Raw genomic sequence first — 16,374 nt, forward strand, 5'->3', positions numbered from 1 at the left:
AAAGGGCCATAAACTTGTAGACCCTCCCGAGTACTGTTTCATTCCAATCAATTGCTTCTTCTCTAAGTCCCTGTGGTGGCTATGGTGCCATGCCAACTGATATCTCTTTTAGGATAAAGACACCGAAGACAAAAAATGGTAATGCCGAAACATGGCCAGAAGTCATCCCACTTAAGAGTTTATTTCAAGTGATACTCAGCACATGGTGTAAAACGTTTTCTTGTTCTCAGTGTATAAATTATTTTACAAATATAAAGCTGTGTTAGAAACAATACTTATAAAAGTCCACATGATTTTTCACATAGACTGACATTCACTGAAACTGGATTTCTGTACACAGTGTGGGGTAGGTCGTCTCTTTGGCTGTCTCTCTATAGGCACACCTTGGAGATATTGCAGGTTCGGTCCCAGACCGTCCCCATAAAGCAAGGGGTCACAACACACCCAAGTTGTCATCTTTCTGCTGGTGGAGGGTCTTGCCTTCAATTGGTAAAAAAATGCAACCTCTGTGAAACGCAATAGAACCAGGAACACCTGCTCTTGTATTTAAACAATGGTGATGTCACTTATACCTCAAGCTATTTTTAAAAATACTTTTCTCTAAGTTATTCCAAAATAAAAATTTAAGGGTCATGCTGTGATATTCAAAAAAAAAAACACACAGGGAAAAGTTTAAAAACTTTTTTTTACAATGTATTTGTGTTTCTTAAAAAAAAAAAAAAAAAAAAAAAATTAAAACCCCAAACCAACAACATGGTACAAAGACATTAATTCATAGGTCATTATCTTTATCTTAATTAATATTGTTCCAATAAAACCTATAGGTTTTGGGTAAGTTCAAGCAGTGACTGAGCCTGCCCTGTACCAGGCACGGTGCTGGTGCTGGGAGGGTGACTATAAAAACTGCTCAAATGAAAATACCTTTAGAGAAGTAAAAGGGAATGCCAAAAATATATTTTTTAAAAATTTACCACAAATAACTTTAAAAACTATAAAAAATTCCACTTAAAAACTACTTTTAATAAAATTCTAAAACTTTGTTTAAAAAAAACTCCAGTACATGCTAAAAGTGACAGGATGTCAAGTCCACTAGGACTATGGCCACCCCAGGCCTCATGAACATGGAGGCAGAAGCAAAGCAGAGGCGGCCATGCCTGCTGCTCAGGAAAAGATCGCAAGCAGCATTTATTATTCAACTGGACTCTCTGGTCAAATGTGATCTAGCTCCTTACTACCCTGCATACGCTACTTTTGTTTCTCAGGAACTAGAACACAAACCTACAAGCACCAGCCCCCGAGCCAGGCTGCCTGAACCCCTGATCCTGGCTCCTGGGGCGTATTATCTGTACAGCCTTGAGTGAGTTACCTGACATCTTGGAGTTTCACAGCCCTCCTAAGAAAACAAGGGCTTGTAATAATACCTATCTCCCAAGGTTGGGTGAGCATTAAAGGGGTCAAGTACGTAGATCGGTGCCCAGCACATAGGGCTTGATGCCTAAGCAGTGGCTATGCATGAGCTGGATACAGCTCAGGGCTATGTGGGATTTCCTAGTACAATATTTTTAAAACTTTTAATTAGCAGCCAAGAATTCAAATGGAGGTTTCCTATAAAAAGACAGATCTGACTCTTCTAGGAAAGTCAAAATGCTGCGAGGCAGGAGGGAAATAAGTAGCTGCCCAGAGTAGCCTTTCAGATGGTCAGTCCCAACCACTCCCTATGGCTTCAGTTGCCAATTGCTGTTTTTCCTACCAATTACCTTCATTCATTTGTTGTTGTTTTTTAGCCAGCCCATGTATACCTCTGAGCTTGTAAGCCTGATATACATTGATGATCAAAACAGATAAGGTCCCTGTCCTCGTAAGGGCTCGCAGGTACTACCCTATAACAGAGTGGTAGATTTCTCTCCAGGAAGGCCCTTATCCAGAGAAACCTGTAAAAGTTTGCTGGGTTGCAGAAAGTTATCCACTATACCCAGGCTACTCCCAAGTGTGGTCCATGGACCTGGAGATCACTAGGGAGCTCCAGTTAAATGTAGAATCTACCCCAGACCTACTGCCTTGGAATCGGTATTGTAACAAGACCTCAGGTGTGTCTATTCAAGCCTAAGAAGTAGTGCTCTATACCTCAGAGCCCTCCCGGGGGTAGATAAGGCTGTTGACCATGCTGAAGTTGTAGAAAGGGGGGCTGAAGGGACTATTCTGACCCCCACCGGTGCTGGCAGGGAAAGGGCTATAATAGGAAGATCTTTGGCTGCTGCTGTTGCTGGCGCTGTTACTCAGCTGCAAGGTGTCTGGTGAGGCTTCCGAGATGGAGCTGGTGGGAAACGTGCTGCTGGAGGGCAGGTGCGCCCCCTGGATCCCTAGGTGGTGACTGCCAGGGACAGCTCGCTGGGTGCTCCCACTGCTGCTGACGCTTAAGGTACTGAGGCTGCTGAAGAAGGTGTTGAGGCAAGGGGTAGAGGTGAGCACAGGTCCTCCAGGGGAGGAGACAGTACTCTTGGTGCCCTCCGATGGCTCTGGGGTCTGGGAAGGCCTTAGCAAAGCAGAGGGGCTGTCGCCTTCTGACTTTCCACCCACTCCAGACCCCGGTCCTGAAGAGAGACCCTCCTCTGATTTTGATGTCCCTGCAGCTACTGTGGAGCTGCTGCTGGCCTCTGAGCGGCGCTTTCGTTTCCGGCGGAAGTTCCCATTGTCAAACATCTTTTCACAGTTTGGATCCAGTGTCCAGTAATTGCCTTTCCCTATGGAGATGAGAAAGAGGTGTTAGAGAAGCATCTATTTTCAGAGAAGGAGGGCAGCATTTCATAAGGTGCTGACAAAGATGCACCACCCCCTGTACTGTTAAGGTTATCCTTATGAGGTAGATTTTATTACCTTCAAGGAACAAAGATGTTCTGGCCCTTTTCACCTCCTCCTGGCAGTGTCTGCTACTTAAATTTTAAGACCTAATTCTATTCACAAGACACTTAAAATTACATAACAGTTTCCCTTCTAGATTCAAATGGAGTGACCCTACAAAATCCTGGTGCTACTTAAACTTGACCTCCATTTCTTTATTTATAAAAATAGGGATAGGAACAGTCCCCACCTCACAGGTTGGCTGTGAGGGTTGAACGGTACCTTTCCATAGTAGCTGGCACACAATGGTTAGCAATGCAGAAACAGTATCTGTTATTGTTATTATTTGCTGAAAGTGTTTAATTCTCATCCCTAAAAAAATACTCCACTGGGAAAAAAGGCAACCTCTCACGTACCCGGATCCTCTGCTTTGCTAAACAAAAATGACAAGGGTTATTATTGAGCAACCAATTGTTTTAACATCTTGGATGGCATACATCTAGAGAACAAGGGAACACCTTTCCTAGAGTTTCTGAACATCCCTCACCCTGGGCAGGAAATGCCTCTGCATCTCCTCCAAGTCTTCCCTCCACAAGGTTAATCTCGACAATCAGGGCCCCATTTACTGCATGCAACACTGGTCTCCTGCTTAGAGAATTTCACTTACAATTTATGTAGCATAACTGAGGTTAAAATATATATATATATATATATATATATATATATATATATATATATATCTCCTCTTGGAGGGTTTAACAATCAGTGGCATCTGATAGTACCACTGAGCACCTATAGTGGGTGCTTTCTATGGATAACCTGGTTATTCCTCACAGGTCTATGGAGATAGGCAGTATTATCACCTTCATCTTTCAGAAGGGGAAACTTAGGTGCAGATGGTTAGTAACCTGCCATATCCCCAGTTAACAACAGTAAAGCCAGGAATGCTCAGACTCATCACTCCTCACTAACCACTGTTTTGCTGCCTTCACAAACTAGCACACACTCCCTCACACCCATTTTCCCCACCGAAACATTTTCTGTATATAGTTTCAAAAAAAATTATTCCTACAACTACCCTCTCAATAATAATACCTGCACCTATCAGGAAAATTATATTGTGCCACCTTGGTACCAAACACTTTGACAAGGTATTAAGGACCTTGAACTTTTTAGGTCGGGAAGAGTGTACAGGAAATTCACATGACCATCTCAAGTGATTTATTAGAGGCCAAATTGGAAGATGTGCCTTCTAGAATTGCATGTCCTGTCCAATCCAGTCATCACTAGCCACATATGGCTGCTAGTCACTTGAAAAGTGGCAGGTCCAAAGTGGCATGTGGTGGAAGATACACAAAGGATTTTGAAGACTTGGTACCAGAAAAGTAAAGCCTTACCTCAATAATAATTTTTATATTTGTTATAGGTGAAAGATTATTTGGGGTTACCCTAAAAAACATTAAGTTTACCAGTTTCTTTTTGCTTTTTTAACGTGGCTACTAGAACATTACAATCATGTGGTTTGGACTGTATCCCTGTTGGAAACCACTGCTCTAGAATGACTTCACATACAAGTAAGTACTCCAGGATATTTTCACAAAACTCTGGATCTCTGTGGTGTGCAATGGAAAAGGTTTTATTTCTCTTCTCCCTTCCTATCACAACTCTGTCCCAACCTCTTTTTACCTGGGCTCATTCTGAATACCTCAAGCAGGAATATGTTTCTCTCTACTTTTTAAGCTTTTCTCCACTTCCACTTTCTAGGTGGGAGGAAACCACTAACAGCACTCCACGGCAATCCAGCCCTTCTCACACTGGTTTCAATCAGAAAAAGCAAATTTGGGGTTTCATTTTCCACAGTTTCAAAATAGTTCAAGTACCAAAAGAACAATCTGCAGGATTCAGTTCAAGTTCTGGGATTCCTCTGTCTTAGGTGTGTGCCACGTACACTCAAATCACCTCAAGGTAGGCAAAGTATCTGTTTTAGGAAGGACACGGTCTCTGGGAACCTAATGTAGGAGGAAGTGCATCTATGGGCAGCTCGAATGGCCTACCGCTCCTCTCGGTCTCTCACCACCTCTTTCGTGAATAAGTGATGGGATTCTCGGCTCAACCGAATTCCTTTATGTCGCCCTTATCACCGAGTTCTTAGTCCTAATTCCGAGTAGTTTGACCCTCCCTCCCTTCAAGTGGCGCAGGAGTGGCTACCCAGTTTGAGGACACGGGGTTTTTGCCTTTCTAACTGGTCAGCCTCTGTGCGTGCAAGGGAGTGGGGCGTGTCCGGGACGAACTCCTTCCTCACTGGGTCCTGACTCCAAGGACCCTCAGATACTTCTCTTTGTCCTCGGGGTTTCCCTCACCCCAATCAGACGAGGTTCAAGTGGATGTTCCGCCACCCGCTCACATCCCCAGTTAGAACCAGAAGACTTAGTGTGGATCTCAGGTCAGCCACACCGAGACCAGCCACCCATCCACCTTGTCTGCGCGCCGCCGCCCTTACCTGGGTCGTCCTCATCGCGGGGCACCTTCTTGAAGCAGTCGTTGAGCGAGAGGTTGTGGCGGATGGAGTTCTGCCAGCCCGCCTTGCTGCGCTGGTAGAAGGGGAAGCTGTCGGCCACGAACTGGTAGATGTGGCTGAGCGTGAGCTTGCGCTCGGGCGCGCTCTGGATGGCCATGGCGATGAGCGCCGAGTACGAGTAAGGCGGCCGCACCATCTTCATCAGGTCCTCGCGGCTGGCCATGGACAGCCAGCCCAAGTCGCAGGGCGCGGTGGGGCCCGCGGGCGCGGAGGGCGCAGCGGGTGTGGGCTGCGCAAGGGGCCGCTGCGCGCAGGCGAAGGTGCTGGCGGCGGCGGCCGGCGGCTGCAGGAAGGGCCTGGCCGCGCCCCGGGGAGGCGGCGGCGGCGCAGCGCCCAGGTACGCGGCGGCGGCCGGCGGGGCGCCCACGCCCGGTCCGTTGAGCCACAGGTAGGGGTTGGCGGCGGCGGCCGGCGCGGCGTAGTCGGCCAGAGCGTAGGGCGCCCTAGCGGCGGGGGGCGCGCCCGGGGCGGCGGCAGCGGACGGGGGCAAGCTGGGCTGCGAGTACACGCCGAAGTTGTCGCCACAGTATAGAGCCATGTCGGTGGCCGTCGGCGAGTGCGGCGCGGCAGCTGCTGGCGGCGAGCGGGGCTGGGGTCGCCGCTCCGGCGAGAGCATCCCTCTGGGAGCCAACCTTGCGGCGCGGCGGCCGCCTCTCGAGTTGGGGCTGAGCTGGCGCGCGCGGAGCGCAGCGCGCGGGCTTCTTATACCTGTGCGCGCGGCTCCGGGCCGGGGCGGCCGGCGGCCCCGCGGGGTGGCCACGCCCCACCACGCACCCCTGCGCCAGCACCACGCCCACCTGTCGCGCTACGCCCCCTGCGCGCGCCACGCGCGTAGCCCCTCCGCACGGTGCCTCCCCGCAGGTGGTCCCGAACACCGGCGCCTCCAAGTTTAAGGTGAGGAGCGCACCTCCCTAGCTAACGTATCCTTAGCACAGTAATGAAACAGAAGAACGGAAATTAAATACGAAAAGGTGATAACCCAAATAGGACAGATGTCTCTCAGAGGTCCGTGCCTTCACTTGGGATGGTCGCTCGGGCCACCTGCCTCAGCTCGCTCTGGTTTCTCCACTTACAGCCTCGACACCTGCAATCAGGGCCCGGGGTTCCGGTCTGCTCTCAAGGACCCGCTCCGGTCGAGCATCATAGGCGTGATTTACAACTGTTTGGGATACACGGTACCTTGTATTAACGGACATCCTTGTTGTGTCCCCTTGTAGGCAGCTCTGTGATAGCAGGGACCGAACTCGATGTTTAACTTCTTTAACCATATCTCTAAACGTATGACTGTTCGTCCACGTTCGGGAAGTACGTATTTGCTTACTTGTGTGTCTTCTCTGTGCATGCTTTCGGTGTGATTTGTAGTTCTTAAAAACAAGGGTGAACATTTTCAGAGTTATTTGAATAACTCGGTTCGGAATTAGCATTTTTAAGTCAAGTTTAACTTAACCTTTGTGCAAGAAGCGTTCATTTAAAGAAAAAGGGTCACAACAAATTATGACACTTTTCTTTTTTTTCCTTTTTTTTAGTGTTTTTATTTACTACTTCTGTAAGTTTTCAAACGCGGTTCCTGCCTGGGAAGCAAACAAAACCCAGTAAATCCTGTAGCGACACCACATGCCACGCAATCATTATTTTTTTGGCTTTGAACAAGAAAATAATTTATTTTACTAATTAAAACGATCCTTATATGTGTTCTTAGTAAGTGATAGGTCAGAGATTCTCGTTTAAGGGAGAGAAAAGAGTAAAACACACACCCCACCCCCATTTACCAATTGCAGACTCACAGCTCAGAGTACTTAGTTATTGGAACTTAATTATTTGGAACCCACCCACCTCCCAACCCTGCACTCATTTTCATGATAAAGTTAGTTATGTACTTGGGGAAATTTTATCGTCTTATGTATATAACTTATGAAAAAAGAAATCTAGGGCTACTTCCCTACCAAACGTTGGCACCTAAGACGCAAATCATACTTCCAATGTAACGATTTTTCTAATTGTTCCTGGAACCAGAAAGGAATTATTTTTCACCTCTAACGCACATTATTTCTTCCAATTTCCTGGCAAAGGCTATAGAATGGAGTTGTGCTTGCCTTAATTATATTTTGATGTTTCTTAATTTAAATAAGTGCAGCACTTTCCCACTGCCCCCCTTCCTTTCCAAATAACCCCAAACTAAGTTGTTTTGTTCTGTTATTTTCTTGGGGTATTAATAAGATGATAGCTGTAGCCCAGGAAATTTGAAAGTAATTTTTAATGAGTTATAATATCCAAGTTTAATATTCCCCCCCCCCCTTAAACTTAAAGGTTTAAACTAAATAGAGAAATTCCAAAAAGGAAAGCTGGGAATCTAGATGCCAATAAATTGGGGAAAATTTGAAACTGTCTTCCCTTTAATAATTGATATCCTTAACACTAACACCTTATTTTTTAGCAAATTGCTTAGACGTACATACTTTGCAGTTTTACAGGGTGGTTTTTTAAGTCTAATTCTCAATTCAAAAGCTCCAAAGTACTCTGAGTGAGGGATTATAATTGGAGATTTTTGCTTCTTGCTTTTTTGTTTGTTTGTTTTTTTGTTTTTGTTGCAGAGACAGAGAGAGTCAGAGAGAGGGACAGATAGGGATAGACAGACAGGAACGGAGAGAGATGAGAATCATTAATTCTTCATTGCGGTTCCTTAGTTGTTCATTGATTGCTTTCTCATATGTGCCTTGACCGTAGGGATACAGCAGACCTAGTGCCCCCTTGCTCGAGCCAGCGACCTTGGGTCTAAGCTGGTGAGCTTTGCTCAAACCAGATGAGCCCGCATTCAAGCTGGCGACCTTGGGGTCTCGAACCTGGGTCCTTCACATCCCAGTCCAACGCTCTATTCACTGTGCCACCGCCTGGTCAGGCTGCTTCTTGCTTTGATGAAAGGTTCTGCCTAGTAGAGATAATTTGTTTATTATAAAATAACATTATCTTTTGCAGACTTTAGTTTTATTTTTAAATGACAGAGCCACCGAGTGGCTCTTTGCCTGTATTACAGCATCCATCCAGGTGGAGATCTGTGAGGCAGACACACTCCCTGGGGGTTTGAAAGTTATACTATTTTATTTTCAATCACATCTTAATTAGGTAAGTTTAAAACTATTATTGGTCATAGCCTGGATTTTTTAATGTCATAATTATAATAATGTTTTTTTAAAATTTTCTATTTTTTAAAAATTAAATTTTAAGAAATAAGTTTCCCATAATAATGCTTTGTCAAAATGTCTTTTCATGCCTTGGCCAGATGGCTCAGTTGATTACGGCATCATTCTGAAGTGCAGAGGTTGCCAGTTTAATTCTTAATCAGGGCAGGCACACACAGGAACAGATTGATGTTCTTCTCTCTCAAAACCAATAAAATAAACATTAAAAGAATGTCTTTTCACAAAAAGATATGCTCAAGGCAATTGATTAATGTATCTATGCCAGTGTAAAATAATGATACACTGTGACATGTTTTCATCACTGGAAAATAGACATTTTGGGAAACTATTCTAGCCAAAGAAAATATGTCATTTATTTTTTACTAACATTTGGTGACATTCTTGTTCTTTGAAATGGCTGAGTGATGAGACAGTGATTTATAATGGAATGTTTTCACTTTTAATAAATAATGTAACAGAATATAAAGTTTATTACACTAATTTATAGCATCATAGAAACATTGGCACTTTAGTACTTACTAGTATTTTTACATATTTTCCAGAGAAGAAAAAAACTGATATAAATTGAAAATAGCCTCAGTACTCTTACATTCTAAATGGCTGCCAATTTAGAACCACATTGAGCTGCTCACAGTCAGTCCTTCCTGCCTCAGCATCATGGTTACCTTGTATTATCTATGAAAAAGGCCACAGGTAGAAATAATGAAGTCTGCTCATGTTTTCTACCTGGCTTTCCAACCTCTGCTAGTAAATCAGAGGCTTTTTAAAGACAAATCCTTTTATGTAACTTAGTTATATAAATACCTTGCCTATGATAGGATAAACAAATATCAATTCTTAAAAAATTAGTATCTGTTGAATTAATGAGTTACTTATAAATGCCACAGTGAAATATAAATAAGCCCATTGAAGGATGAGTAAACACACATAGACACACACACAAATGGGATCTGGGAAAATTTTCTCTAGCAAAAAAGAATGGAACATGCCCTGGCCAGTTGGCTCAGTGGTAGAGCATTGGCCTAGCGTGCAGAAGTCCCGGGTTCGATTCCCAGCCAGGGCACACAGGAGAAGTGCCCATCTGCTTCTCCACCCCCTGCCCTCCTTCCTCTCTATCTCTCTCTTCCCCTCCCGCAGCCGAGGCTCCATTGGAGCAAAGATGGCCCGGGCACTGGGGATGGCTCCTTGGCCTCTGCCCCAGGCGCTAGAGTGGCTCTGGTTGCGACAGAGCAATGCCCCGGAGGGGCAGAGCATTGCCCCCTGGTGGGCAGAGCGTCGCCCCCTGGTGGGCGTGTGGGGTGGATCCCGGTCGGGCGCATGCAGGAGTCTGTCTGACTGTCTCTCCCCGTTTCTAGCTTCAGAAAAATACAAAAAAAAAAGAATGGAACATTACTCACATGTGGCGAAAAAGCCCAACTCTGAAAATAATTTACTAGTATAATGGGGAAAAAAATCTTTGAAAATAAGTCTTTTGTTCTTAATGAAACATAAGGAAGTTTGGTTTTTATAAAACAAGAGGAGTAAGATGAAAGGTAAACTCTGGTACAAGTAGGGATGAAAAGAGAACTATAGGAAATGAGAAAAGAATGATGGCCCTGGCTGGTGGCTCAGTGGATAGAGCGTCGACCCAGCATATGTACGTCCCAGGTTCAATTACTGGTCAGGGCACATAGGAGAAACGACGATCAGCTTCTTCCCCCCCCCCCCTTCTTTCCCTCTTCCCTCCTCCAGCCAGTGGCTCAGTTGGTTTGAGCATGGCCCCAGGCAGTGAGGATAGCTCTGTAGAAGTGTGACAGCCTCAGGTGCTAAAACTAGCTCTGTACTCAAGCATCGGCCCCAGATAGGGTTGCTGGGTGGATCCTGGTCAGGGGGCATGTGAGAGCCTGTCTATCTCTCCTTCTCTCATACCTAAAGGAAAAAAACCCCTCAAATTTTAGTTAAAGAGTACAGTTTAGAATAATGAGGTAAGAATAACTACCACATAGGCCAAATGTATAAGATGAATTAGTGCATTTATTGTTTTGGTGAGGAAGGATGTATTATTTAAGGAAAGATGTTGAAATGACCAGATCTAGAGCCACTAGTTCATTCCTTAATTGTTGTAATTTTTTTCCAACTTCTGATCATTCATTTGGTTCTCATTGTAGAGCTGATAGAGCCATTAATGAGGGGCAAACCAAAGAGCCTTTGTCATCTCCCACCTATACCTCAAAAGGCTGTGACTTATGGATGGAACCAGAACTCAGAGGGATCATTCATCTGTTTTTTTGACAAGTATTTTAGGGCTCTGCTTACTGAGTGTTAAGTGTTAATGGGAAACTGAGGCAACTCTTTCTTTTTTCCTGGGATAGCAAGCTTTCCACCAACTTGGGATTTGTCTCCTGTTCCAATATTTTCCCCTTAGAAGCCTTTATGTTGCTGTTCCCAGATTGTTCCTGCTAGTCATCCCACGTGGCCTCCTGGGAGTCAGGGAAGGCTGAAATGAGCTACAAATACAGGGTGAAGCAAAAAATCAAACCCAGGGAGTCTCAGGAGCAGGGGTATGGCCCAGCGACAGCCCTGCTGACCCCTAAGACTCATGCCCCTCTTCTCGCTGCAACGTGAGGCAAAGGAAGCAAAAAGAATCTACAAATCCTGAGGATTGTAGAAAACTAAAGTATCTGAGGATACCAGAGAAGTTTCATGGACTTAATCCAGAAAAATAAAAGAGAAAATAATCAGTTTAAACAGTGATCTCCAAACAACTCAGTTTAAGCAGTTATTGATCTGTGGCCCCCTGCCCGAGGCCCTTCCAGCTGCCTCCTTTTCCGTTCTGGACCTCCAGAACTCATCCTGGCCTCTGGCTCTTGCTAACTGGTCCCATTCTTGAGCTTCCTCAGCTCATTTCTCAGACTCTTCCTTCTGCTCCACACCAGCTTTTTTCTGGGAGTGTCTTCAGCTCCCCTGCAGGACTTGCCTTGCAGAGAACCTCCATGCCCCTGACTGCATCCTGGCTCCACCAGGACCCTCCCATGACACCCTAAGACCATCTCAAACGGAGACTGCATTTGCACCCCTCCTTCCTCCCCAGGGCAAGAAGGCCTCACACCTGCTATCACGCTGGGCGGTGACCAAATCTGCCTGGATGCCTCATCCAGCAATCTGGCCCTTTATTTACGATAATCAACTTCTCTTCTCCAGGGCGGTCACTCACTATCCTGAGTGTTCCACCGGATGGGGACTTTGCTATTTTTTCTTTCTTTTCTTTTCTTTCTTTTCTTTTCTTTTTTTTTTTTTTTCTTTTTTTTTTTCTTAGCACTAACTATGAAGGAACAGGCTCTATTCTTAATTTACTTGGTCCAAGCATCGGCCCAAGATGGGGGTTGCTTGGTGAATCCCGGTCAGGCACTGTGTTAAGCACCTTACCTGCGTTATCTCATTTAACCCTCACAGCAGTTTGATCAGGTAAGAGCTGTTAGTCCACATCTCATAGATAAAGCAGCAGAGAGGTTAAGTAATTTGGCTGTGGTCTCCCAGCTCCTAAGTGTGCAGTCAGAAAGCACCCCAGGCTGTCAGGCTACGGAGCCCTTGCCAGTGGTTCAGCTCTTATTGCCCCCTCCATTATATCTCCAGTGCCTAGTACTGTGCCTGACATTAATGCATGCTCAACTTTGCTTGTTGCTCGAATAAATTGAAAAGCTAAAAAGTATACAATGGGCCTAACCTAATGGGTGATGCAGTGCATAGAGCGTTAACCTGGAATGCTGAGGTCACCAGATCAAAATGCCAGGCTTGCCCAGGCAAGGCATATACGGGAAACTTATTACCAAGGTGGCACAATATAATTTTCTTGATAGGTGTGCTGAAGATAGGTCTGTTGGTCCAAGCATCGGCTCAAGATGGGGGTTGCTTGGTGAATCCCGGTCAGGATACATGCAGGAGTCTATCTCACTATCTCCTGCCCTCTCACTTAAAATAAATCAACAAACTGTCAAGCCAGGCGCCGCAGTCATGGCCATGCAGGTTCTCATTGGATTCTGGCAGACAGTAAAGAAACTGCAGAGTCAGAAGATGGTGGGCCATTCTGTTTATTAAAGTCTCCTAATGGTGGAAAAGCAAACAGGCAGGGAAGATGTGGGTCAAATAAGTATGCAAATATGAGTTATCTGTTTGCTTGCTTATAGTTTGCATTGGGTGTGGGGGACAGGCTGTAAGCAGGCTGGGTCCTTATAGCCTAAGGCTTAGTTTTAAGACTAAGCCTTTCCCACCCTTTTAATCCTAAAATATTCTCAACACTAAGCTTTTCCCCACTCCCTTGACTATTGCATGATGTGGGGTGGTGCACTCTCATGAGGAATCCCATTTATGCCTCAGATGAGTGGCTTTGTATCAGAGACTTCCTTATTTGTATACTCACTTAAAGGCTTTAATTTCTACACTATAAAATAAGGGAGACCAGGGGCTCTCTCTCTCCCTGGGTTCCTGAAATTAGCATTTTAGAGGAGAGACAGCCAAGATGGCGGAGTGCTGAAGGAGAAGCCAGTTTGAGCAGAGTTTGTTCAAAGAGAAGGAGATGGGGAACAGAGGTGAATAAGGCTGGTGAGGTAGAAACCTTTAATTCTAGGAATACTTGGATGAGTCAGTGGCTTTGGGAGCCCTGAAAGGAAAGGGAAGTGTTTTCCCACTGTGTGTATTTCTCACACCGGAGGCAAGCTAGGATTAAATGTAATGGCATACCAGTTCTTGGCTCTGTTGTTTCATTACCATCTGTCCGTGTGAACCTGCACGGGCCAGGCGACTGTGATGGTGACTGCTTCTCTTTCACTCAGGGCTCTGAAAGCCCCAACCCTGTCTGGCTGCACCAGACATACAGGCCCCCACAAGCCTCAGCAGGGCTCCCAAGGCCCTCCACACTCTCCCTCTGCACTCTCTGGACTCTGGACTCTGCACTTTCCAGCCAAAACCAGCTGGGGGAAAAAGCCTTCTCCAGCAAACAATAACAAGCAATGGCCCCTTCCAAGCAGGAAGGCAATCCACAATTTGTGATCTGCCGCCCTGAGGGCAAACAGTGGCAGGCTTCCATAGACTACACAGGCAGGGCACTGCCCCAATACAAGCAAGCAAATTTAAAAAACATTTGTCTACCCAACACAAACAAACAAAAAAACAGATCCAAACCCCAAAATAAATTCCTCAATAAGAAAACCTGCAGTAATGATCAACTTGGTAACAGTGATGTTCAGCTTAAATGTGTTTATTTTAAAATTAAGATTAAGATGAAATTCTACATTAGTAAAACAAATTACATTTTTTTAAAAAAATTTTCAACCAGCATGAAGAATGGCAGCTTATATGTGTCTACATGGGAATGGGAAAATGTCCTGAATTGCCCTATTTGATAGGTTTGGCTAACTGTTATCCAAAAAGATTTGATTCAAGAAGCCATCAGAACTAATCCTTAGGATCTATTGTATAAATATATTTGTGAAGATATAATCCAAGATTATGTTCAAAGGAATAGAGGAAGGATTTCTTGTTTAACTACCCTCACTGGGTAAGGCTTATGAAATCCTTTTCTCAATCCTGTCAAAATACTTTCAGCAAATATTTCAGGTTAGTTTATAACCAGGTTTATTTATGAATTCAAGAAATAGTTATTGAGGAGGACAGACCCTGTCCCTTACTCCAGACAAATATGGGTAAACCATGAATTTCTGCTGTGGAAGAGTTTCCCACTCCAAATGACTCAGGGACGAAGGGAAGGACCCCAGGAACCCAATGCTGTGGCTTACAATTTTCAAGGCCACTTTAGCCTGGGAATACTAGTGAGATAAGCTTGTCTTTTAAGGGTAAATTAAGCTTTCAAGTGATCAAGACTTATATCTGAGATATGCTAATTGACAAGTCCTCACCCAATCATTTGTAAGGTGTTCCTGAAGATAGAAGTTTCTTAGACTTAATTCTTCTATCTTAAAAAGACAGGTGTGGAACTTAGGTGGAAAGCAGGAGAAAAGGCTGAGCATTTGGTGACCTATGCTTCACATACTTGCCTCATGGGCTTCTTCCTGCCTGTGGTCTGTGGCCAGGGCTTCCCTGGGCGCACTCCTGTCTTGGTTCTTCAGCCTGGAAGAAGGGAGCTTATTTTTCTGCTGAACCAGCCATGTTCTGTCTTTCCCAATGTTCTGTTCCCAGGTCTTGCCACACTTTGCTGTGAATCAGTCAATAAATTAAAAAATCAGTTCTCTTCTTCAGAGGGACAAGTTGGCATCTCAAGTAATATATCTATGTCTTAATTCAGCTTGTCTGACAAGCACAGATGAGCTGATTTTATAATATCCGTGGCTTCATCAATTGCTAGCCTCCATTACATAGAAAGCCTTTGTATAAGCATCAGATGCTGTAAAGCCAGTAGCCACAGCCACCATCACAGCCGCCTGGCCCATGTAGGTTCGCATTAGATTTGGACAGACGGTAATGAAACAATGGAGCCAAGATCTGATGGGCCATTAGCTTTAATCCTAGGTTGTACCGGGCGGGAAAGTAAAAACATACACTGGGCTCCAAAACCCACTCATTCAGTGCTCACAAAGTTACTGAATTATCTGAGTTTCCTAGAATCAAAGGTTCCTAACCTCACCAGCCTTATTCACCTCTGTTTCCCATCTCCTTCTCTCTGCACAAACTCTGCACTAACTGGCTTCTCCCTCAGCACTCCGCCATCTTGGCTGCTTCTCCTCTCCTCCACATGACCTTTCTCTGCTCTCATTTTTCTGCTCTTTCCTCTAATGCTAATCTCAGGAACTGAGAGAACATGGTCCCGGTCTGCCCCCATTTTATAGTATAGAAATCAAAACCCTTAATCCAATATACAAACAAGGAAGTCTCTGATACAAAGTCACTTATCTGAGGCATGATGGGATTCCTCATGAGAGTGTACCACCCCACATCATGCAATCAGTCAAGGGTGTGGGGAAAAGTTAAGTCTTAAAATGAAGCCTTAGGGCCAGGCGTCCCCAAACTACGGCCTGTGGGCCTCATGTGGCCCCCTGAGGCAATTTATCTGCCCCCCTCCCCAACCGCACTTTCGGAAGGGGCATCTCTTTCATTGGTGGTCAGTGAGAGGAGCACTGTTTGTGGTGGCCCTCTAACAGTCTGAGGGACAGTGAACTGGCCCCCTGTGTAAAAAGTTTGGGGACCCCTGCTAGGCTATAATGACCCTGCCTGCTTACAGCCTGTCCCCACACCCAATGCAAACTATAAGCGGTCAAACATATATATCATATTTACAAACTTATTTGACCAACAGATGCATTTTACTGATTTATGGCACCTCCTTTTTTTAGCTGGATTTATTGAGGTGACATGGGTTAACAAAAGTATACAGATTTCAGGTGCATAATTCCCTAACACATCATGTGTACACTGTATTTTATACTCACCACCCCAAGCCAAGTCTCCTTCCATCATCATTTGTCCCCTACACCCTCCACGTCCCCACCCCCCTGTGCAGCAATGACCACGCTGTTGTCTGTGTCCAGGAGATTTTTCTCTTTTTTATTCTTTTTTGCTCAATCCCTCCACATACCATCCCCTCATGCACCTCTTTCTCCATCCTCCTGTTGTGACTGGTTTCTTTTACTTAATATAATGGTTTTTAATTTTTTAAAGTTTTTTATATTTTATTTATTCATTTTTAGAGAGAAGGGAGAAAGCGAGAGAGAAGGGGAAGGAGCAGGAAGCATCAACTCCCATATGTGCCTTGACCAGGCAAGCTCAGGGTTT

General features: G+C 45.0%; 1 protein-coding gene across 1 annotated transcript; it reads right to left on the bottom strand.

The window, feature by feature from the left end:
- Positions 1–2,118: 2,118 nt before the first annotated feature.
- FOXI3 (forkhead box I3) lies at positions 2,119–5,969 on the bottom strand. The gene is made up of 2 exons (XM_066372230.1): positions 5,339–5,969; positions 2,119–2,741 (listed from the first exon to the last, which is right to left on the bottom strand). Exons 1-2 carry the CDS (start codon positions 5,952–5,954, stop codon positions 2,119–2,121), a joined length of 1,239 nt encoding a protein of 412 aa, XP_066228327.1. The 5' UTR covers positions 5,955–5,969.
- Positions 5,970–16,374: the final 10,405 nt, after the last annotated feature.

This window comes from Saccopteryx leptura, chromosome 3 (genome assembly GCF_036850995.1).
Source record: "Saccopteryx leptura isolate mSacLep1 chromosome 3, mSacLep1_pri_phased_curated, whole genome shotgun sequence".
Lineage (NCBI taxonomy): Eukaryota > Metazoa > Chordata > Mammalia > Chiroptera > Emballonuridae > Saccopteryx > Saccopteryx leptura.

Coding starts and splice junctions, on each gene's coding strand:
- FOXI3 (XM_066372230.1), bottom strand. CDS start 5,954: ATGGCTCTATACTGTGGCGACAACTTCGGCGTGTACTCGCAGCCCAGC. Junction 2,742..5,338: donor CCGCGATGAGGACGACCCAG/GTAAGGGCGGCG, acceptor TCATCTCCATAG/GGAAAGGCAATTACTGGACA.